Below are 25,334 nucleotides of genomic sequence, written 5' to 3'. Positions count from 1 at the left end.
CACTATTGTATACGCGGTGAAAAAGTGACGCTTCATTACACGAAAATTTCGTATTTATTGTGCAAAAAAGCTCCCGATCTTACCATTTTTAGCCTGTGAAAATTAAATTTCATTTTCTTGCATAACTGATTTTTCAAAACTGTTAAAAATCAAAACATTATAATTTAAATATTTTAATTATATGAAATTTATAATCAGACATTCTTAATTGTCTTTAAATTGTTGTACTTTGCTTTACAAACACAGTTTCCAAATATTGATACTGTACAATTATTATTTACAAGATTTCATAATACAAAAATTTCAAAGCTAAACACGATATGAATTATCGGATTTACCTAGCTGATATCCATAAAAATATACGTTTATTTAAAGACTAAATCAGAAATAATTTTATTTACATTCAACCATCTCAAATTCAAAATATCAAATGTGCAAACATCGTATAAAATAAACCTGTAAAGTTTGTACTTCCCAAAATAAATTTTTACAACGAAGAAAGTGTCACTCGGTGACGTTTTGCAGAAAAGTACACTACACTCTTTTCCCGATGAACACATCATTATTTCATTGTCAAATAAAATTTTCACATTTTGCAAGATTTATGACTTTTTAAACAAAACGTTGTGAAACCTGGGGGCTACAGTTCAACAAAAACAAAAATTTGCGCTAGTTTTAGCCTGATTTACCTTTTTTCCCACACATATTCTGTTGTCAAAATTAGTACCATTAAATTCTTCTGTCAATTTACTACAGTAACTGATATTGTCACTGAACTTGCCTTTGACACTCTCTTAAATTGGTAAACAACGTCGGAGAATGAAATGTGTTAAATGCACGTGCAGATCAAGAGTAACCATTTTCAGATGTGCAAAAAATGCAAAACTTCACTTTACGGGGCTGTTGATGGTGTTTAAAAGAACACCAAAGCCAAGTTAAGTGACGAAATTTGTATCAAAATTTCCAATAGTTTTTTTGGAATCAAATATTTGAACAGAATTTTGGAGGAAATTGGTAAATGAGTGCGAAACAAACGCAGTTTTTTGTTTGTCCTAAATTGCAACTTTTTAATACGTTGCTTCCACGTCGTCCATCTAATTTTATTCATACCGGAAGCTACAGACCTGCAGCTATGACTCCTCAGCTGATACCTATAACTAATATTAGTGAATTAAAAGCAAAAAAAAGTATGATCAACTAGGTCAAACAACAGTATGGGAAATATCCTCTTTTTGAAAAACGGTGCTCCTTGTAAATTGGACAGAAGTTTCAAATCAATAGCACACCTCCGGATGACACCGACCTTTGTGCACTTAGGTGTCAAGTCAATAGCACACCTCCGGATAACAACGACCTTTCTGCACTAAAGTGTCAAATCAGTGGAACATCGCCAGACGAAACCGACCTTTGTGCACTAAAGTGTCAAATCCGTGTAACATCGCCGGATGTCACCAACATTTGTGCACTAAAGTTTTAAATTAGTGGAACATCGTCGGATGACACCGACCTTTGTGTACTTAGACTTCGCTGTCGTGCCAAACTCTGGTGGTCCATGTAGTGATAATTGGTGCACCGTTCTAGATCGACTTGTGTGTCAACCAGGGTGTACGACTTGTCCTTTGCTTCTATCAGTGTCATAATGTTGTCTGCTAGTTCCTTAAAGGTTGGTCTATTGGCTGCATTGTCCAACCAACATTTTAACATCACTCGATATCTTCAAAAGATAAGCATTTGTTTTTCATTAAATATGAATTTGAATAGACTGCTACAAAATTACAACATAACTGTGACGCCCATGTTCTTGTCGTGTCAACATTTATCTTCGCTAGTTTGATATTTGTTGGTTATGAATGTGTCTGTTAATTGCTTATTTATTACTAACCACTTCAATGCTAAGACTGATCTTATATATGAAGAAATCATAAAAAATCAAAGATTTTTTTATGTAATACAGTCAGTTCAAGTATATCTTTTACGACATACACACTGAAATCTCATAGCATAGCATTGGAATCGCATACCCTAGCATACAATCTCATTCGTCAAATCATACCATAGCATTGCAAAGCATAGCATACAACATGATTTTAACTAGGTTTCAAATGTTTTTATTTGGAAGAATAGACGCTTACATTGCAGATTAGTGGTTAACTTTGGCTTTTTATCATTTCACCTTCAAATATGTGAAACTTTTCTGTGCATGGAGGCGTTTTTGTTCAAATCTCTTAGCATAGCATATCATAGCATACCATATCATTAAGCCCTCCATTTTAGTTTCTCATAGCATAGCATACAAATTTCATAGCATTGCATTGAAATCTCATAGTATTTTATTAAACTGTAAAAGATATGCATGGAATGACTCTATAAAGCATCCCTCACTTCTTTAATGAAATAATTATATTTTTCAGTTCTAAAGGGCATCAAGTCTTCTGGTGTGGTATATGAACAAAACCATAGCTAGCATGTTTTAAATCTGTCTACACATACATTCTTTTTTCTTCATATTTTTTTTCTAAATTCCTTTTAAGTTATATTATTGTGGTAACGTCTGACAAATGTGACAAAAAACTTGATCACAACAGTTTCATTTTAAATTGTATGATTTTAAAATCAATCATGAAATTAATATCTTCTTATAAATGTTCATACATTTTATGACGCACAATACTACACTAGTAGCAAATTATCACAATCTTTTTTGGTATGTACCGGTTTGGGCATTATAGTTTGATTTTGGTAAAATTATTTCCATTGAATTGGGCAAGATTTGTTCCAATCATGATAAGGTGTTATTTTTGAATGGACAAAAAATATATTATAAAGACTTAATTTAAACGACGACTTGGAAAGAAATATTGAGTGTTGTTTCAAAAATAAAAGCAAGTGACAACATTTGGCGTCACAGTATGTTTTAATTTTGTTTGCATCGATGAAATATGTCAGCATTCAACCTATATGAAATGTGCACAAGTTAGGGCAATCTACGCTCATGGTTTTGGGTCTTTTTGTTGGATTCTATTTGTATTCATATCAAATATATCTTTAAAACAAAAATAACCTCTCATTAAACTGAAAATAATGTTGCAGTCTCTTTCAAAGATAGCATCCGCTTAATTTCGTGGTAACGTTGTTTAATAATCAAATTGATATTATATTTTTATGACAATACTTCATATGTTTAAGTATTAAGATATCATAAAACAATCTTACAGCATAATTGGGCAATATTCTGGTCTGGGTAGTCTTCGTCCAGATTTAAGATACATTGCCATGTCCCAATTATCTACTTCTGGGTAAGGTTGAGCACCCCTTGTCATTAGTTCCCACAGCACCACTCCATAAGACCACTGAAATAGTTAGTTTAATGTTTATATTATACATTACTATACTTTGTCCCAGGATATTCTCGATTCTTTTTTTTTTGCTTCATTATTCGATAATGAAGATACCTACAGAGTTTAAGCGATGTTCATTTAAAAGTATGAAAAATTTCCAAGATTTCTTGTTTGAAACGCCCCCTCTTGCCTATCAGGTTTCAATACAAGGCTAAAAATAAAGGAGTCTACGGGGACATTGCATATAACAGTACCAAGATGATAACGTTGAAAACTTATGCAAGGTATTTCGAGTGACTTCCGACTGAAGAAAATTTGTCAACATTTCCCATTAGAAACTCCATAAAAAACTTTATTTTTTCTCGGATTGTAAAATGACAATGTTTCAATGAAGATAATTTGGTAATTTTTCCTTTCGTCTATTTCAATTTCACTTTTTTAACAATAATGTGTATTTTTGGTTTAAAATCGTCCAAAAGTGCTGCATAAATATCTTAGGACATACTATAATTATAAATAAGCGATCATTATATCTTACATACACTTACGTTTATGGTTAAGTTACGGTGAATTAGAATTAACCGGCTGGTTTTAAATACAATATGCTGCTGTAAATCTAAATATTCTCACGCTTTTACATTCTTTTTGTAAAATACATTTACACCTGTTACTAAGAGATGGCGCCTGGTGCACGGATGTATATAATAGAAGAACGTTGTACATTGCATTTTTTTACAGGCATCATCGATTTTGAAACACCTCGGGATATTGTGCATAGACTTGGAAACATTGTTAGGAGCATAGTGTCATCACACCTTCTAAAAGTTTATTACATGTATATGTCGCAAAAGACATCCACGAAAGAATATTGGAACTCTGCGATTAAACATTTTTTATTTAATGGTAAAACATACCACGTCTGATTTGGAAGTGTATCGTCCATGCTCTAAACTCTCAGGAGCCATCCATTTAACGGGGAGTTTTTGCTTGTTTAGGCAACTGTAATATTCTTTTGAATAAATGTCTCTAGAGAGACCAAAGTCTGCAACCTTTACAGTAAAGTCTTTGTCAATCCTGCAAATTCCAAATACAATGAATAGAAATATATCATCAATCTCTCAAATATAGTTTAAAACAAATGTTTTATACATTTGACATGTTCTATTGCGTTTGGGTTTTTTGTATAAAACACAGATTGATTGATGATTTCATAATATCAAAATTTGAAATAATAATTATTTTTTTAATATTTAATTGCACGTTATAAAAAACTAATAAGTTTTACTTCAAGCAGTATTGTTAGTCAATTTATAAAACATGAACAAACGAAAAAGCTCATCATACATGCAATTTCTGGCCGCTAGATCTCTGTGAACAAATTTTATGGAGGACAGGTACTCCATTCCTTGTGCTATATCCAGACTGTATGTGACAAGCATTTTCACTGTAGGCATCTATGTTTGAATAAAAATTCATCCTTTTTATACATTTTTCATAGGTTTCAAGAAGTTAAAGTGTTTGCAATATATACATGTATAAAAAGTAATTGCTTAATAATCTAATACTCAAATTGCAAAAACATTATATGAATTGAAAATCTTTGACTGCCAAATATTTTTATTTGTTGCAAAGACTATATGAAATATTTGTAATTTCTTGATTAACTAATACTGCGAACAGCAGAAAATGCTATATCAAGAATTGCTATTTTTTTTTCTTTTGTATAGACTATATAACATAATTATGAATTACATTGTTTTCATCTCTTATGTACGTCAGCAAGGCCCCGTTGTGCATAAAAGGTAGAATGACCATTGGGAATTCCCCCTTATCCATTGTAATTCCGATCAAAGTCAGTACATTAGGATGGTCAAAGTCTTTCATGATCAGGGCTTCATTGAGAAAAGAGTTTACGTCATCCGCGCCTGCGCCTAGACAAAAAACAAAATCAAAATTATAACATACCCTGGTACCTAAATCGCATAATTGCATTCATATATTGTTTTAGATAATGAATATGTTAATTTTCATAAAACATATATAAAAATATGATCATCGTCTATACAAGCAATTGTTTATATGATATATAAGATAATTCATAAAGGGTATGTTCATACATGTATCAAATCTGAAAATTATTCTATAAGAATTGGTAGAAAGTTGTTTATAAAAGATGACTGATCAGGGATACACATATTATTAAAGCAGGAAATGAAAGTGTGCATATAAGATTATATGTTATCAAAAAGTACATTTTTAACAAATATCTATAAGCACTTACGAATGATTGTTTTTACCGCAACAAGCAACTCGAATTTGTCCTTTGGTTTCTTCAAAAATCCTTTGTATACACACCCAAAGTTACCTGTTGGGTAGATGTAAAATTGTGCCCTTTATTTCAAAAATAGTAATTATGCTTATCAAATGCATATTCTAACATATACATATATACAAGTTTCAGAACCTCAGGACATGTTGTCATGAAGTTCAAACAACATTTATCCATAAAGGTGAGAATAATTCGTACCATACATTTTTTAAAAAATGTTACCTTTTTCTAGAATAAATCTGCGGGAAAATAGCCATGTTCCAGCGAGACTTGACTGTTATAACTATGTCAATAATATACTTCTACTGGATTTAAAAAACTCATTCAAATTGAATATTTATATTCTAATCTACACTGTAATCTTAATCCTTCAGTGAAAGACTAAGTTTCTACGAATTGTTACCAAAACAACTTCAACATGAACTGGGTAAGTATTCTTCAGATTCCGACGTTTTGCTGTTCGATCCACATCAATTTATATACTTCTGTGTATAGTTCTGAATAAAATACTTCTTAAAGTATTCTGTAGGTTTGATAATAAGGGATGAACCACGTAGTTTTTATCTATCTTTTATACAGTTAGGTTTTCTATCATGGAAATAAATTTAGAAATGTAAAAGAAATATATGTTTGGTGTAGCACATTGATTTTTGATTAAAAAGAAATTAAACAAGTTTGATTTACCCTTCCCGATGTCTGTTCCAAGTCTGAGGCAGTCCCCATCCACCAAGAGATTTTGTCTTTTCATTATGGTCACCATGTCTTCCACCATATCTACGTCACATCCGCCCACTGCTCCTATCTCTGTTATATGTTTACCATCGACGTAATCTTCAAAAGAATAATAATATCAATCAATAAAACACTTCTTGCGATCAATTTCCTGAAAAATGTTCATTACAATTATTATTGATATATATATATATATATATATATATATATATATATATATATATATATATATATATATATACATATAATATAACTTCAGTTGTAGTTTTCAATTTTTTAAAAAAAAATTACTATCTGGAAAAAAAAAATGCTATGAAGCAACTGATTTTCAATTGAACCGATTAAAAAATCATTACTATCTGGATTTCTTTGTTATATAATCAATGTTTCTTTTGAAGAATGGATAATCAAATACTATTGACTAAATCTAAGACCCTGTTATTTACCATTAATATGCCTAGTATTGGTGACGTCATGGTCGGGGTCCGGTGTTAGGAATCCGTCCGTTACCTGTTGGTTGCTGTTACTGTTAGCTCGGTAAACCACGGGCGCAGTAGCTGGGTCATAGGACACACGTTTTCTTTGGAATGGACCAAGGTGATAATATTTCATACAGACCCCAATAGAAAAGGACAGAAAAACACAGCAACCTATGAGACCCGCCATGAGGATAAATCGACTACCCGCTTGTTTTTTAACAATGTGCTTAAACTCAGCTGGTCCCAGGACAGTCTTTATGTTTCCGACTTTAATCTATAGCAAAGATAATAACCTTGTATTTGTAAGAAAATCATTATTTAAAATGTACATAAATGTACAGAATACAAAATATCAAAACAATCTTAAACGTCCATTCATATACGTACAGTTATGGTCAATACAGCTTTCTCTTCAAACAAATTATGATTGTTAATGGTCTCGGTGAGATCACATCTAAGATACGAAGAAGCTAATTCCTTTACCGGGCATGGATTATTTTCAACAGTTATTGTATAGTCCTCGGGTTTTAATGCCTTATTCAAATTACGGCCCTGAAATTATGAGCAAAAGATGAATGATTTTAAACATATTCAATTTAGAATTTTTGAAAACGAGCAATGACTCTTGGTCCATGTACTACATGGTATTGATAAGTTCATGGGCACAAACCACATGCATCAAATTCTTCTGAACAGTCATTGAATTCATTTGCATTTGGTATTCAATCAAAATATAAATATTTTTCAAATATTAGAAGATTGAAAATGTTTTCGTGGATCTTCTCTTTGAGCAAATAAACAATCAAATGTTGGCCGAAGTCGGCAATGTAGTAGATGTTTGAATTTCCACAGTCCTAGTCTTCGAAAGTCTTTGGAATTGTTTTCTTTAGGAAATCGACCAAAATGGATATGCATAAAAACATTAATTAGTAGACAAGTAAACAATATTTGATAAAAATGACACGTTCAAACAAATTCAATAACAATCATCTCTAAGCTAATGCAAAAAGCCTTTTTAAGACTCATCCACGATGCCAATAGTTAAGAAGACTCTCACTTTAATCCGAAAAAGCTTTTCCTCACTGCGAACTTCCCGTTTTTCAGTGGTATTGAAGCTTTCAAAGACAGGGTCTTGGTAAACCGTCATGTAATATGGTTTTTCTCCCATCCCTGTTTCCCAATAGTAATCATCATTTTCTATCATGATCCACATTTTTAATTTGGTTTCTAATCCGCCGACGTATTTTGATAAATCTGGTGTCGTGCAAGTAAGTTTGTCATCCAACAGATCACAACTCTGTAAATAAGTCAGAACTGCATCAGGGATATTTAATTAAAAAAGGCAACGAGTTTATGAAATATAATTTTATCTTATTGACATAAATTACTTATTTCGTTACAAACGATATACCTTAAAATAGATATAAAACGATATTTTCTTTAAAATATCGTTGGTCGGATTTACAGATTTTTATCGACAAACAAAACTCACGGTATTTATCATTTTATTTGTTCCCGAAATGTTTAAGTGTAGAACGTGTGAATTGGCGCTTTGAAAGTTTTTTCCTCCAACAAGTAATTTCAGTCCTCCACTGCAAGAGATGCAAAATCATAACTATAATGAAATTGCCAACATAATTTGTTTGAAAACAAATGTTTTGATTTGCGTTATTTAAACGTTATTCATTGAATATATTATTCTTAGAACTACCTTATGATTGTCGCGTTCCTGGAAACAGAAGTAATTTGTGGATCTTCTCTATAGCAAAATGTATCGTTAGTACTTGTTATGATGTTATTGTCTATTTCGACTGTGATTCGATAACATTCGTTGCACGTCATCATTTCCGAATGTTCTCCATCTCTGATATCAGTGCATTCAGTCGTTATACACTGTAAGTGTGTCTGGTTTTTTCTGCATAAAAAAATCACTAAATAAATGTTTCATTTACTGTTCACCTTATATTTATAACGTATATTTATAACGTATTCATTGAATTCAACAAACTGATAAAATCGATGAAAAAAGGACTCATTCAATATTACTAGAGTAAAACCTGAATACAAACAAGTCCTAGGGACCATTGGATTTACTTCGTTACATCTGCAATTCGTTATATCCATGTAACGAATCCGTAATAATAACTCAATCGAACTTTCTATAGACAATGTACATGTTTCTTTCAACAACTACAGTTTTTGCTAATTGAGGCTTAGCATGGAAATTCATTTTACGATAACTTAATAATCGGATTGTGGATTGAAGAATTAATGTCAAGTTATATTCATTCAATCTATTATATTGAATGGCAGTGCTAACTTTAAAAAAAACATACTGTAAAGAAATTCGTTATAAAAGTGTTAAATTTTATTATTATTCTCCTCTACGGGACTCAAAATCAAATTGCTATATCCGTAAATTCATTATATTTGAATTTGTAATAAACATCAAATTTTGCAATTTTTTAAAAAGAAATCTACCGGGGACTCAAAAACAAATTCGTTATTACCGAATTTCGTTATATCAATGTTCCTACTTAACACGTTTAACTGTACTTAGAACGAAAAAATCATTTCTTTGCAAGGTCACGTTTCACTTATATGAATAAAAGAAAAATACTTTTTAATTAATTACCGAATCACATTTTATATTTTAAAAACAAAAAAAAAATTCATTGCTTGCTTGAAAACACATTTGCGAAGAAAATATTGAATAGCCAATACATTTGCAAACTTATTAGTTTGGGCTTCCGTGACCTAATTGTAACTTTTATTTTTGTTGCTTTAAACTGTAGCCTTTCTCAATGTTTTCCCCAAAAATATCCGTGTGGCAAAATTTTACTCTATAGTACTAGTATTACAGAAAGGTGTTTACGTAGCATTTCTATTTACACGTAGCATTTGCTTTTTCATTTACTTTGTCAATAAAAAAGGATACTGATTCTTGACAGTATCTTGCAATTTGACCAGTTGTTTGAGAAGAATGGTATTCATGTCTTTTGTATTCAAATTATAAAAATGTTGGTTAATCAAAAGATTTGAGTGACAATTAATAAATCTGATTTCTTGATGCTTAGCCAGGTTCAGGATGATACACAACAGAAAAATTAATCAGAAATACCGATGCATTGCTCATTCACATTTAATACTAATAAACATTCCTACAAATGTACCTTTGTATGTTGCAAGGAATATTATGAATCAGTACTTTTGTTGAGAATCCAATATCCAGATTGTCGCCCTGTAATGTGATCACAGTATTTCCACGGCGGGGCCCAAATGCCGGACCTGAGTAATTTAGGTACGGATTCTACAAGTGATTTTTAACCATCAAATTAGACTGTCCAATTACATAATTCAAATGTGTGCATCAAATACCTGTTTCATTTGTCACAAAATGTGCCCTACTTTTGGATTATTTTTTCTCAATTCGTGTCTTATGTAATGTCGCAGTTTTTCTTTCGAATATCTGATATTTTGATTCATAAATATAATATGTTAGCTGTAAATGTCTTTGGTTTGGATCAGAAATGCAGAACGATAACTCTCAAAAACTTACGGACACTTTATTCATTTAGGCTTACCGTGGAATAATTTTTAATACATTGTAAGAAAAATAAGTCTAACCCTAGGCGTAGTGTTATAAACAATAGATTTCAAGTTTCTTTTAATCGGGTTATGAAAAATAATGTTTTCGGTTATTTTAAATTATGAGGGCAAAGGCGAAAGCATGTGATAACTTTAATAATATTAATTTGGTTCAATGCTACATATGAAAGCTTAAATGCATTAAGTTGTCTATCAAGAAATATTGACAAAGCTTCTCTATGACTGATTTAGCACTGTTGAATATGTTGGTGCATTTTGTTTGATAAAACTATACAAGAGTGTCCACGTTAGGTTGAGAAATAATCATCTAGCAAGTAATACTATTTTGACTATTAATTGGTCAATTATATTATTACAAATATGGTCAAATTTTAGCTAATTACATCCTAAATCAATTTAAAAAATCAGATTTCATATCAATTTATTGATTGATGAAGTTAATTAAAACTTCAGTAATATCCTTATATAGTATGTTCATGCAAAGTTATTCTTTTTTCTTCAGATAAGAAGAATAATTTCAGATTTAAGTTTCTGAATCTCGGAAGTAACAGTGTATGTATTCTAGCTCCGTTTAAAAATATGTTCGGTTGGACCAATATTTCAAAAGCGTGTAATTATAGGGATGGTACAAGTCATTTTCCGTCAAACAAGGAAATTCAAGGAAAATATTCAAGAGCATAATTAAATCTTGGCAAAGCAATCAGGATGTTGCACGTTCAGTATAATATGAAACATGATGTGGAGTATTGAATTTTTGCATTTGAATATTTTTACTTCGTAGTTAATATGCTTGTGACACAGCTGTTTTTAATTTTAATATGAGCTATTTGATATTTCAGGTTATCCAAAATAAGTACTCTGTTTTATCAAATTTACTTATAAGGTTCAAATAGCATGTTTTAACATTAACATTAACAATATTAAAAATATCACTAGGCAATGCGTTCCAATGCATTTACCTTGTACGAGTAATGAATCTCTTTAATCTCGGATGTTTTCAATGTACCACCAATGGATGCTGTGACCGTTACAAGAAAATCTCCAGCACTGTGTTTTTCCGTAATACACTCAATGCTGCAAAAACAAATGAATGCCTTTACTTTTCTTGTATTTTTTAACCAATTATATTGGCGTTGAGAAAGGGCTCTAAAAGGGTCCATCAGCTTAAGGTAGCCTTCTTTTTTTTCTCCATAAATTATCCAATTCTTAAAGTCATACAGAGATCTCCAATTGAGAACACATATATTAACATCATTATAATCCTTATATATTGCTTTAACCTAACAAAGACTATTTTAATATTGCACGGTATACTGATAAATTACCAATGTATAATGACTTTCAGCAATCATCGTTATTCCAGAAAATATATCTTAAACTTCAAAAATATCTGCAACAGCTTTCTCAGTATATTGCTGACATAGTTTCTATGTATGAATAATACTGTAAAGGTCGTAATTTTCCAAACTGCTTGATAACCATTCTATAATTTCTTCCTTTTTTTAAATCTCAAAACACTCTAAAAATAAAAATAATTATAGATAAACAAAAATCATAATGTAATAACCGTGTAAGAGTTTTGTTCACCACAGTGCAGGCGTTCGTTTCTCCAATGGTCACGTTAACTTCTGATGAATGATAATCTCCAAAATTATCTCCTTCTATCGTCAGGCGCGTCCCCCCTTCAAGTGGACCACTTGTCGGAAAGGTCTGTTTTAAGGAAAAGGTAAGCATTTATTTTTTATAAATAAATGTCATAAACCTCCTACGTGATTTTGAAGGTTTTTTAAGAATAGTTTTAAGGTGGTATGGGACACCTCCATATTGTGAAGTACAGATCCTATCGAACAAACAATAAAATTAAGTATATAATTTTGTAATTGATTTGCTTTTCCCATATTGTTACTTAACATCCTAGCGCAATATGTTTGAGTGTTAGCTACGAGTCTGTAGACCATGAGTTCGAAATCCGCTGGGACTATAACAATTTATACCTTTCCAAAACATTTTAACGCATATTTTAAGGTCAATTATTGTAAAATTTGAAATTCTTGATTAATGAAAATAATTTATTGTAATGTTTTTTCATCTACAAGTGTCCCATACCAATTTCAATGTTATATCAATTTTTTTTTAGAGCGAGTGATGCTTTATGGAAAAAAGCATTCATATTTTCATTTACTAGTATATATTTTAGTGTAATATAAATATGAAACGAAAGTAATGAAACCCATTAACTAAATACTCAAATTAACACACAACAGTTGATATTTATAATAATTGAATGAAATTTGTTGAAGTATCAAATATTCTAATTAAACTTTATTCATTTAAAAAAAAGTCAAAAAGGAAAGTAAATTGGATGCGTCTTTTGATGTTGTTTTGACCCATGTCATGCTGGATAATCTCAACTGTATTACAACCATCTTTATATAAAAATCAAAGTACTGAAAGTACTGATAGGCGGAAGCATGATTGCAGGTTGTCAATGTCATAGTGTTATTATAACTTTTTTCTTTTTAAGAATTAGTTTGAGAACATAAAACACTATTCTAATATGTCAATTAAGGTATATACATGTAGTAAATGTGGAAATACTCTGTTACTGCACCAGATTAGTCTGGATCATGCCTTAAATAAAGATTCGATGAGAAGAGCAATTTAAACATCAAAACATTTATTTGGTGAAGTACATTTGTATAACAGTTGATACTTATATGCAAGCTGAAATTACAGATATACATTTTCATTTCTTATGCCGATTTATTAAAAATGTTCACTTTGACATCAAAATGATGAAAGAATATTATAGTATTAGAATTTAGTAAACTGAACTTCTGAAACTGTAGTATTTTATTATTAACAATAATGTTTCACAAAAATGCAGAAGTTATATTTGTACATCATTTGATTACAGTATTTTACAGAAGTAGTATGTGTGTCACTTTGCTTACCTGAGAAGCAATAGCCATTGAGAAATCAGCTTCATAGAATAATACACAAAATATCTGGACAATGTGTTGTAAAAAAAAGGTATTTAACAAAGATTTTTAGATGTTTTCTTAATATATTCTCAAGTTTAACAGTAACAGGGTGATTTCAAAGTCATTTTATTTGTGGAGAATTGCAGACCTCTAATTGATCCACAGATTGCAGTTCATATATTTTGTTGACAAATGTTTAAAACTTAAAAAGAATGTATTTACTTACTGTACTGTATACCAAACATATTTTACAAAGATTAAACATATATGCAAATGTTGAGAATTAAAATACAATGTAAAAGCCCAGTAATTTATGGATAACTATATATTGATATTCAATAATGTACAAATTATGTGTCCTTTACAATTGCTCCATGTTGTACTGTCAAATCACAGGTCTCTAGTATTGAAGACATTTGAACTTTTAACTTTTAAGTTTTTATTTTAATACTAATGGAATCTTCAAGAGAACTTCCACCATTACAGAACATAGACTTTCAAAGAATCCCTTTATGGCTGCATGCTGTAATGGTGTTTTTGGGAAGCGTGTAATCCTGGGGTGTGCCATTTGTGGAACAACAATTTCAATTCACTAGTGTTGTCTTGCATCCATTATACCAATGAAAACTGTCTTTTTCAGCAGGATATTCTAAAATGTGTTGATGAAAAATGAATAATGGATATGTTATCAAGCAATATTTCATTACAATATACTTGACCTCCAATAAAGAAAATATGGATTTTAAAAAAAATTAATCTATAAAATATTTTGAATTTATATGTGTTTTACCTTAAATAATTTATTTTCAAAAGTAGACATGTATTTTGCAAATAAAGGATGAGATATATAAAAAGATCGCACAATATGAATTATCAATAATTGTAAGGTTATTTTGGTATATTACATACATGTACAAGTAATGGAAAATAAAGTGATTGAACTGTAAATGAAAGTTTAATGTTTTTTCTCCAAAATTCTTCAGTTTTAAATTGCATTTAGTACAAGAATATTTACTATATTATTAAAGATATGACAACAAGATATCTGTGAGTCAATGCTCACTAGTGATACCCCTGCTCTGATGTGTATACAAAAAAGCATAGTTAACATTACATGTAATGGGAAGTTGACATCAAAATTTTGAAAAATTAATCCTACCGAATGGCATGCCTTAACAAAGACTGAGTTAAAATTTCAAGCATCTGCGATTGTTGCTGAGATATCTTTGACAAAATTTGTGATATAGACAAACAGACATACAAGGGTAAAATAATATACCCCCTCTCCTTCCGAGCATGGGTATAATTAGTTCATACTTAAACAAGAAAACCACGGGGAATATCGTATTTAAATTTAGTTGTATTTACTAACCTTGAAAATGGTGTTAAGGCCATTAAGATGAGGATTCCAGCATATTTCAGATGCCCTGCTTCCATTTAGAAGTTGCAAACGTGCAATGTTTGTCCCTCTTTAAAAGTGCTGAACTGGGAAGCCAACACCGCATTTTTATAGCATCCATCTTTTTCTTTATTTTGCTTGAATTTAGCCGTGCACCCAAATTTACCAACTCTCCCCTTCACCAGAGATGAAGAATGATGTTGGGCTCTCATTGTCTCCTCTTGTCAGTTAATGTTAATCAGTTTCTTGACATTCATCTGAAAGAACATATACATATAGAACAAATAGATATATGTAAGGTTATTATCTATAATCATTGTCAGGTATATAATTGAGTCTTTTTGGAATTGCAATTAATCATGAACATGGTGGATCAAAGATATACTGGTATATAGCCCAAGTTCTCATGAATTGGAAATTTTAAAATTTAAAAACAAAAGATGCAGTCATCAAAATTATCATATAAATTATGATGTAGAGAAATTTCCATAGTCACTCTCATTATAGAGTAATGATAAGGTAATTATGAGATACAAGTAAATACAGTAGGTTAAAGGATAAATCATATTAATTTTTTTTTAAATGTTCAATTGAATATCTTTGCAATAGCCTATCTGAAATATTCATTATATCAACCATGAATTGTATCTTGTATGATACTTAAAAGCTATATTTGAGATATTTTTAGAGAAAATTCATTTGCATTATTCATGAGTCATTTTTAAACCAAGCTGAATATGGTATTTTTTTATAAGCAAAATGAATGAACCCTATATCATACAGCGCAGTTCGTAACATATTATAAAATCACCATATGAACATATAGATCTGCAAAGATGTCACAAAATATTAAAGGTTTAAAAAAAGGAAATGTTATCTTCCTTTATATTCGATTCCATTGTGCTAAATTTTAATCTTTAAAGATATCCTGTAGGCCTCGCCTTGTACAGTATTCATAACAAAAGACCGACGTTTCAGAATTATCGATGAATGCCTAACACAAACAATATAAATTCTTTCATAAAATTTATATACTTATCAGAGATTTCTCTGATTCTAACCCCCGCTTTTATATTGTGACATGTCTCCTCCGCACGTCACAATATACAAGCGGGGATTAAGAACGTACCAGCTCCTCGATCAAGATTATTGTAACATGAAAATCTAAAATGATGAGGCAAACGTTTATACAATGAGAAATAACACATTAATTACCTAACTTACCTTACGTATGTCGAAGATGGACAGTCACTGGTTGTTCTCAACGTGCGTTTGTTGACAAAAATTTTTACACTGCATAACGTTATGCAGTATTGTCTGAGATTACTACGCGAAACGTTGGTATGTTTACAAATAATTTATAAGCATTGTATCATTCTTATAATCTTTTTAAATAGATTTATACACACCCTTGTTTTTTTTTTTTTATAAAAGGCATTCATTACCTGTTTCCCTATCAATTTTTCCTTCTGTACTCATAAACACGCAATTTCAAATTGAACTATTTTTCCCTCGGAATTTCATCTACAGGCATCAGACTCCGTGCTTATCCCTTGTTTATGTCGCATACCATCGCAAGAGTTATCGTTCGTTCCTGTACTATCAAAAACGTAAATCTGCCACTTGCTATCTTTGCTATAGGCATTTTCAATGGATAATTAAAAGCGATGAAGTAAAAATTTAGAGACATACCTCAGTTCTATTATCAGAAACGATGTTTAAGCGGGGGTGGAACAGTGGGGGGGGGGGGTATAGAGTTGTGTGCCCTTAGTTTAAATAACATCCGATAGTTTACCATGAAAAAGGGCAGGAATTTGACCTATGACGTAGAAGGTCATGAAAGCAATTGCAATAGGCGCTTCCGCCTAATAAAGTTGTTTTATAACATGAGTTGCAAAAATAGCAAAAACCTCCATATCATGTTTTTTCATTCTGTTTTTTAATCATACCGTGTATAGGAATGGGGGACAGCTATCATCATGCCACACAGATTCACATTCGTCCTTCCTCATGCAAGAATGTTTACACCAACTGCATCCTAATGGGTCACCTGTCGTCACGCAGGCATAACAAGTTGTATGAAGATGGCATGAAAACAATGGAAATTTTGATGCCTACAAAGTAATGCTCATTAGGGTTAAGACATGTAGACTTCCAAATGTCCGAATTTTTAATCCAAGAAAACAAGCAATAACAGGATTATTTCTTCGCATGATCTTTTTTAGGATTCTTATTCATTATCCTTCTGTCTGTTTTAACCTAACGAAGAAGGCAAATATCTAATATGCATAACAACAACATCCAATGACAACCATCTTATTAAAAATTGAGATGAAAAACATTCAAAGTATCTTAAAAACAAAATTTAGTTTTGTTTATTCCCTATGAACTATCAATTAAGTTTTGGTTTCAAAACGACCTGTCGTGACAAACCTTGTTCCCATGCAAGAATACGATGTGTTTGGTGTCATTGAGGTCAGAAAGGTGATGAGGCTCTATTCTTTGGCTTCTATTCTGACTCAGATCATACTTAACGTACGGTTTTCTGTCTCTAAATTGCTGTTCCATGTTAACCTACATAGAATATCAACACATATTGTAGATGTAGTACGCCACTGAGCACCACAAAGTCTCAGAAAACGAGTGTGATTGGAGTACATGCACTGTGATTTCACAAATATTCTAAGGCATCAATTATTCGTTGGTTTAGTATCAATAATATATGTATATGAAAATAATTAAGCTTCAATAATCAACTGAGTTCTTGGAACAGCTCGACAACAAAATTCACAATAACTGTGGTGTTCAACGAATACTTGTGAATTTACAGTGCATGATATAGATAGTGGTTCATAATTCACGGTATTGGAATTTACTTTTAGGATATATCCATTGTACGTTCCAATCCACACAACGGTGGCCCGTGGGTTTACTTGGTGGGCAAAAACCGATGTGAATATTGTGTGGGATTCCTGATAGACAATGCCACTCGGTTCGTAGTGAGGTTTCGTCAGTCTTTGTATCCCAGGGTTTGCTTTCTGGGCTTTTCGATTGCTGCAGTAATTTTGTGAATTTGTCTACAAAATAGCATTGCGTATTGTTGATGCTTTATTGTGTAAAGTTTAAGGTTTGCTCTCTGGGCTTCTCGATTGCTACAATAATTTTGTGGATTTGTCTACAAAAAAGCATTATATATTGTTCTAGCAATATCGTGTTAACGTTAAAGAGGCTATCTTCGCTATGTAGGTGTGACGATCCACGATGGTTCTCTATTGACGTGAATGTGAATTCATAAAAACGTGACTATCCACCCTTATCAGTCAAAGATGTAAAAAGAAATGGTCAAAATGTACGTTTTCCTTTCCTATTTGTATTGACTGCGATACATTTTACGTACATAATTAGCGAATTTCAAACTAAAGTTTGAATTTCATGCAGTTGTCGATTAAAAATCTTAACCTTGTTGAGGTGTAAAATTATAGGAGGCTCGTTGAAATCACTTTATATAACAAATATAAACACATACATTTTTAAAACGTTTATCTGATTTGCTTACAATAGTACCATAATATTTCCATTTAGCAATGTATATGTACCTGTAAACAAAAAAGGCAAAAACCTGTTTGTATTTCAATTTTTTTTTTAGTTTAAAATCTGAAAATGCATTTTTCCTTTAAACAAAACTACCAAAATTGTGAACATGTCAAATTTACCATTCTATAAACTTGTATTTGACTTGCAGCATCATATTTTGCTATACACAGATATAACACCCATCTGCTCACGGTTATATATTATAATTAGGCATTGAAAGCTTATCTATGAAAGTCTTCGATCTTATAACACACAAACATGCACCACCTGGTTCGTTATAGGACCAATGATAACCAAATTAACGTTCAGTGCTTATATTTTTATACTCTTTTTATTTTCTTGCCTGTCTGCAGATATGATTATACCACATTTAAAGTTACCGTTTTATCGAAAGGGTAATTTTTAACAATTAAAGAAGAAGTCTTTTTGTTATCAGACATACTTATTATAGAAAGAAATTTCAAATTTTGACACAATCAAACAGATCCCATAGCCAAATGATTCTATCTCTTTAATTAAATTTGACCATCTTGTTATCGCATAAAGGTCAAATCAAGGTCGCTAACTTTTTTTCCCCTCAACTTAAAGGATGATAAGAACAAATTTATGTATTCGCAGTTATATTGACATCTTTTTAGGATAAAAGTTTCTATTCTTCAATGAATTAATAGAATGTAAATATTCATTTTCAATAGTAAAAATGATTCTTAAAAGTACTTATAAACTTAAAATACATATAATTTCAATATTTGTTAATGGACAAATTAAGACAAACGATTAAACAGGAGAAATGTTATAAAGAATTAACTATTGGAAGAGGATTAAAGATATGTGATCCTTATTGTCTAATGGTCAAGGATTGTGCTGCACAAAAATGTTTCCTTTTCATAACTTTGTTTTGAATTATTTCTATTGACAAGCATTGTTTTAAGAGAATATTGAAGTATTCCAATGGATCATGCGTTAAACTTCAATTCATTAATACAAGGAAATTCGATTTTTTGTTGTTGTCTTCCTTAATTTTTAAATTACCCCAAAACCGGAAAGCCCGTCCACACTATAATCATAAATTGACTGGATTTTTGAGTAGTGAGGGAGTGTCAATTCAAGCAAAGCTTCTACAAGTACAAATATCAAAACTTGAAAATTTGATTTTGATTATATATTTATTTATTTTTTTAATCTTTTTCAATTTTTATATTCCTCCAAACCAGAACGCATGTCCTTGCGACATGTATAATCATAAACATATTATGATTTTTTAGGGTGAGGGGTGTCAATTGAAGAAAATTCCCACACAGATCAATGGGAGTGATGGGGCTATTTTAAACAATGATCCGGTTAAGACCTATAAATTGTTTTACTGGCCATTTTTACTTTGGATTTTGGAGGCGTCGAGTTTTGTATGCTGATGTAGCTAAGCACTACAGCAGTGTTTTTATTTCCATAAAAAAGAGCTATAATATGTTTTACGGTGCGACCGTTGGGGCGAGCACAGCATGTGATCAAACAATCAATTATAATAAATTAATAAAATAAAATTAACAACGTGAAATTTGAATGCCAAAAAATAAAACATACCTATTTTTCAGTAAATTTTCATTATTCATAGTTTATAAGATTTGTTATAATTTATTTATTTATATGTAGAACAATAGTTTAATCTCAGATACAATGTTGTTAAATAATAAAGATTTTAATACTAAATATTCATTGCACTGCATCTCCTCTTTTAAAGTGATTGTGATTATGATTGATTGATTGATTTCCCCCTTTTTTTGCAGTAGACATTTTTTCTTAAACTTACATATAAAACTTGACTCATCATAGAGCTCCCCCCATGCTAAAATTTTTTTCATTTTTGTCAATTCATACATAGAAAATCGACTTACCATGGATTTGCCCCTCCACTTAAAAACAATAATTAATGTTTAATTTTATTTTTAATTTACGCTTAAAAATATTTGCTTATCATGTTAAAAGAACATGGTGTTGCCCCCCCCCCCCCCCCCCCCCCCCCCCGCATGTAATAAATGGAAGTGAAAATAAAGAAACCATTGAACTGCTAAAGAGCTGAAGGATTAGAATTTTCATGATTTATTTTTCTTTTTGCTTGCAAAGATTTTTTGGATGAGGCTGCCATCCACCCACCCACCCCCTTTAAAAAAAGGCGCTGCTACGTATAACGTTACGTTTCAGGAAATTACCGTAATTATAGTGAATAAAATATTTGTGAGCATTCATCCAAATTAGTGCAATTTACAACTGTTTCCTGTATCTGAAGTAATGTCCTTATTCGTCAGCTGTTCTTTATCTTAGCCTTTGCAAGATTTTGAGAGGATTTTGGTCATTTCAGCAGATTTACAATAACTTCAATTAGAGTAATTTCCCCTTATCAGTGCTTATTGTGACGTCAAAGCTGACGTTGGTTAAGTGTCGTCTTACTCTTTAAAACTCCCCTGAGAAATAAAAGTATGCGAAGTATACTGTTTTATTTACTTAAAAAGCATGATGTTCTTAAAATTACACATCTTATAAGCTTTTCAAAGGTTTTACTTTGATTCTCGGGAGAACGTGATGTTGGAACGTGATGTTGGAAACCATTGGTACTATGAATTGTGGGTCAAAATTTACTGACTCCGAAAAAATATATCGGATCAATGTGTAAACGTTTGTGACGTCACACGATTATTTTTGATTGAAAGTGTACTGAGGTGAACTTTAGAGGTAACATTGACTGTATGTCGCTTACATCGTTATTGTTTTTACTGTCTAAATTTGTCTTGCTGATTCTCGTGAGAGTGTGAAGTGATAAAAATTGCCATGATTACAGGGAACTACTGGGACGATTAAAACGATGCATTACTGGTCCGATTTACTGACGCCAAAAAAATCCGTTGAATGAATGTGCAACTAGTCCGAATTTTCTATTCACACACGCCTTGCCGGTAGAGCTCGCTTCGCGCCGGCGCTGCGCGCCGGCGAGCTGCGCTCGCTATTATTTGATTTTTTTCCAACCTAATTTACAGAAACAATTATGATAATAAAAAAAATATCATGTTTAGGCTAGAATTTTTATGCAAATCTGATGATGGGCAATTTGTTGAACCTCGTGCCATTTGAAAACTAAGCAATAACCATCATCGAAAGATTTATCGCAATTTTTTAAATTCTAAAGAAATTCAGTTGTTCCCATAGAATCACTGTATATCTGTATCACTGCAATGAGAGAATTACGGTTTTTCTGCATTTTACCTCAATATTCCTATAATCCCATGACGAAAGTATTTTCTTTAGTATTTGATACCAGATTATGTTATAACAGCAAAGGATATCTACATCTTGAATTCTTTGTTATGGTTACCATAAAAATACTCCACCATCTAAATTTATACTTTCGAAATTCAACAATATTTCCTTTACAACGAATAAGAGTGATCATTAACTGGTACATTTGAGTCATGGTCTTGCCTCGTTGTGTTTTAGATAGACAAGATTTTGAATAAGTTGACAAGTAGCAACCAAATAGCGCTAAATGCATTATGTAGCAGGTTTATTTAGGGAATAAGGAATAAGGAATTATTCCGAAGGGCTTTATAATAGATTTGACTATGCTCCGACCGAAATTATCCCTTAACAATATTCAAAGAATGATTCCTTATTACTTATATTTATATTATTTCCAATTTGTACACTCAAAAACAACATTATTTTATAACCACTATTTTTATGTGGCACATTCTATGTATTACTACGCGGCGCAGCCAGTACCGTTTTTTAACTATGGTATAAGACACGCGCCCATTTTGTGTCACTAATTTTTTATGAAGATATTGGGTTTTACAACATTCTTACGTTTTCTGTAATAACATAAATATAATGCCAAAATAGCTTTATTACTTAAGGCTATCACATACTCATCTTGTCTGCTGTACATTCCAAGGCATGTCAATAAAAAATAAATTGCTGTTGAACAATAAAACCATCCATGTACTTGTTTGAAAGTTTAAAAAATATTATATACATATAGTTATTTTTAACCTTTCGTTTACCTTATTACAAGCTCTGGTTTCTCCGCACGTTGACCAATCAGGTGGAGTAATGGCGTCGGCGTTATTATAACAAAACTTCAGCAGGTTATTGAACATCCTGTCTATATCTTGCTGGGGGAACTGACAAACGGCCGCCGAATTGTTTGGTAATGCCTCAGTAGAATTAAGACTTTTGCTAAATGCCACATAAAGAACATATGTTTCATTTGTCGTAGCATAGTAAGCAGCGGTTGCTATGTTGTGTTGGTTGCATTCTAAAATAACTTCATTAAAAGAATCCATGTATTTATCGTTCTTGCAAATTCTCGATATTTTTGTTTGGAAAAGTGTACCATTGGAAGCAGTTCTAGCTTGATTGTATATGCTGAAGATAAATTCATTAGTGCTAAAACCGAAAATAAATCGAGTTGCGGAATTCTGCCGTTTATGGTGGCATAACCCCGCGGAAGAAAACATTGTTGTGTTTTGAAATTCCCACTGCTGGAGAGGGTCTTTGGTTCGGTTGTAAATTTCCATGAACGAAAATTCCGGAAATGTATGCTCCATTCTCCGACCGTCCCAACTCCTTCCGATGAAGTAATGGTCGTCCGACTGGTCTTCCGTTTTAAAAGGAATCAAGATGGTACCTTTCTCACTTCCGATGTAGTTTTGAGAAGACTCTTTATAAAACTTTTCCTCGGTATCAATATGGTAGCTATTCAAAAATGTACAAAGACCCTGATGGACACTACCACAGACGAGAACCATTCTTCTTCTAGGAATGAATTCCAAAACTTCGACATAGTTGTCTGTCATTTTATAATCACAAACCAACTGGTTGGGGGCACACATTTTATTATCTGGTTGCGGACCAATGGTTTTGTTTTGCAGAAGATCAAAGTTACTGTCAAGACGGAGAACAATATTTTTACCACCTATATAAATATCTCCATTCGCAGGTTTTACTGAAATCCGTCGGAGAGGAGCATATTTCAACGGTACAGAGACTGTTTTGTAAAATGCATTCAGGGTTGGGATAAGTACTAACAGAAGAGTCAAAAGCAAAACGCTGAAATAAAGAAATAACGATTCATCATAAACTTACACGAATATGCAGATATGATCACACTATACACCTGACATGAACATGATTTGAGCGGAAAGGCGCAAATGCTTGCAGTTATTACAATTTGCATCAAAACACTCTCTGTCTCTGTCTGCCAGTCTTTCTGTCTGTATGTCTGTCTCTCTGTCTGTCTGTCTGTCTCTCTCTCTCTCTCTCTCTCTCTCTCTCTCTCTCTCTCTCTCTCTCTCTCAATCAAATCAAAACAGCCACAATAAGCCCATATAAAGGCATTAATACATACTGCCCGTGATTCTTAACACAAACAATGGAATAAATTACTGAATAAAAAACAATGTACATGGATTTAACATTTAAAACTCACCACCATCTGCCCGACATCGTGATAGTTCTTTTATTTGATTTATTTCCTTACATGAATGATATACGTGGCCATTTAATATATAAGATATATAAGGAAGGAAATATTTTCATATGATGTTTCCGCTGCTTTGCTCTGTTTGAAAGTTCACCATTCCCTGCACACTTACACCAAATTCCCTTTACTAGTATCTACAGTGCTTGCTTTATTTGGCTGATAAAGATCGTAGGAACCAGAAAAAACGGCCGAGGAAATTCACAAAATGAAGATACACGTATGCATAATCGGTCGAAAAAATATAAATATAAACTGTTAAATGAAACAATGCTATATAAGTTATACTGTGTGCATTGTCAATCATACCAAATTAGGAAAGTCTGTCGTTCAAAATAAAGTTTTTCACAGTAATTGTAAAAGTACTACCCTTACTTACGTAATAAAACGGAATAATCTGACGTGGGAGCTACATGCATTTCTTCCGGAATAAGCTAATCTCGGTCAAGGGATTAACTGTGTGAGTATTATGTAGTGCAAATAGTGGTCAAGCCAAAAGGAATAAATTTCTGTGTCACTTTTTTTTATGATTAATATATAATTAATATGTGATATATACATGTATCCACACAAACAATATGTTGTATAATTATCATCCAGGAAATAATCCCCGAAAAAATTAATTCCATGTACTTATAGCTCTTCGATGTAACCTGTTGTTTTTTTGATAATTTTAATGTAGGGATGTTAATTGTGGGAAAAAAACATCAAACATCAAAACTTTAAAAAAATCTGAAGTGCCTAATCAGTGTATGGAGCCATGAGTAAGAATTATTGTGATTTGCAAATGAGTTGATCCTACTAAGTGCATTCAAGTACGTGTACACTCGTGTTCTTTACGTGGCATATGTTAAAGATTAAAACATTGCAAATCTTATAAGATCTCACGTTTCAAATATATTTTTATTAGATTTCTAGGGAGATAAATGATAAATGATGAACATCTTATTCTATTAAAGTTTCTTTATACAACACACGGCTTGAAGAGAGAGAGAGAGAGAGAGAGAGAGAGAGAGAGAGAGAGAGAGAGAGAGAGAGAGAGAGAGAGAGAGAGTTTTTTTATTACATTGAGTTATTTTACACAATCCCTACTTACATTACATTTCCTGAAGGAAACATTTAACGACAATTTCGTATATTCCGAGAATTAACGCTCAAAGCTTATATTTCAAAGAAACCAAGTAGTTATATATGATAAACAATTATATTGAGCTTACATGGAGAAATGCTGGAAGCAAACATTGTTGTGGGTAAGTAGGGGACTGAGAATAAAGTGTCCATATAAAGCCCTACCACTTATTTTCCAAAATGCCGGGTCACCCTTGGATTATTCCAGCTTT

The 25,334-nt window shown here is 31.8% G+C and overlaps 1 protein-coding gene and 1 long non-coding RNA gene across 3 annotated transcripts; both read right to left on the bottom strand.

The window, feature by feature from the left end:
• Nucleotides 1–377: 377 nt before the first annotated feature.
• On the bottom strand, nucleotides 378–24,078 carry LOC105317736 (hepatocyte growth factor receptor). Its single transcript, XM_011414466.4, has 20 exons — nucleotides 23,944–24,078; nucleotides 22,517–23,564; nucleotides 17,747–17,947; nucleotides 17,304–17,444; nucleotides 16,820–16,984; nucleotides 12,055–12,197; nucleotides 11,447–11,561; nucleotides 10,052–10,188; nucleotides 8,590–8,793; nucleotides 8,371–8,470; nucleotides 7,936–8,175; nucleotides 7,266–7,430; nucleotides 6,846–7,152; nucleotides 6,352–6,498; nucleotides 5,620–5,703; nucleotides 5,091–5,269; nucleotides 4,683–4,792; nucleotides 4,253–4,412; nucleotides 3,214–3,350; nucleotides 378–1,714 (listed from the first exon to the last, which is right to left on the bottom strand). Exons 1-20 carry the CDS (start codon nucleotides 23,958–23,960, stop codon nucleotides 1,474–1,476), a joined length of 4,041 nt encoding a protein of 1,346 aa, XP_011412768.3. The 5' UTR covers nucleotides 23,961–24,078; the 3' UTR covers nucleotides 378–1,473.
• Nucleotides 12,933–16,737, bottom strand: LOC105346961 (uncharacterized). 2 transcript variants are annotated; one of them, XR_010713310.1, is made up of 3 exons: nucleotides 16,316–16,737; nucleotides 14,844–15,127; nucleotides 12,933–14,120 (listed from the first exon to the last, which is right to left on the bottom strand). It is a non-coding gene; the product is annotated as an uncharacterized lncRNA (long non-coding RNA). The 2 variants fall into 2 exon arrangements; XR_010713309.1 differs by lacking the exon at nucleotides 16,316–16,737 and adding an exon at nucleotides 16,095–16,286.
• Nucleotides 24,079–25,334: the final 1,256 nt, after the last annotated feature.

The sequence above is a fragment of the Magallana gigas genome, chromosome 4 (assembly GCF_963853765.1).
Source record: "Magallana gigas chromosome 4, xbMagGiga1.1, whole genome shotgun sequence".
Taxonomy (NCBI): Eukaryota; Metazoa; Mollusca; class Bivalvia; order Ostreida; family Ostreidae; genus Magallana; species Magallana gigas.
This window is presented reverse-complemented; position numbering and strand designations above follow the sequence as displayed.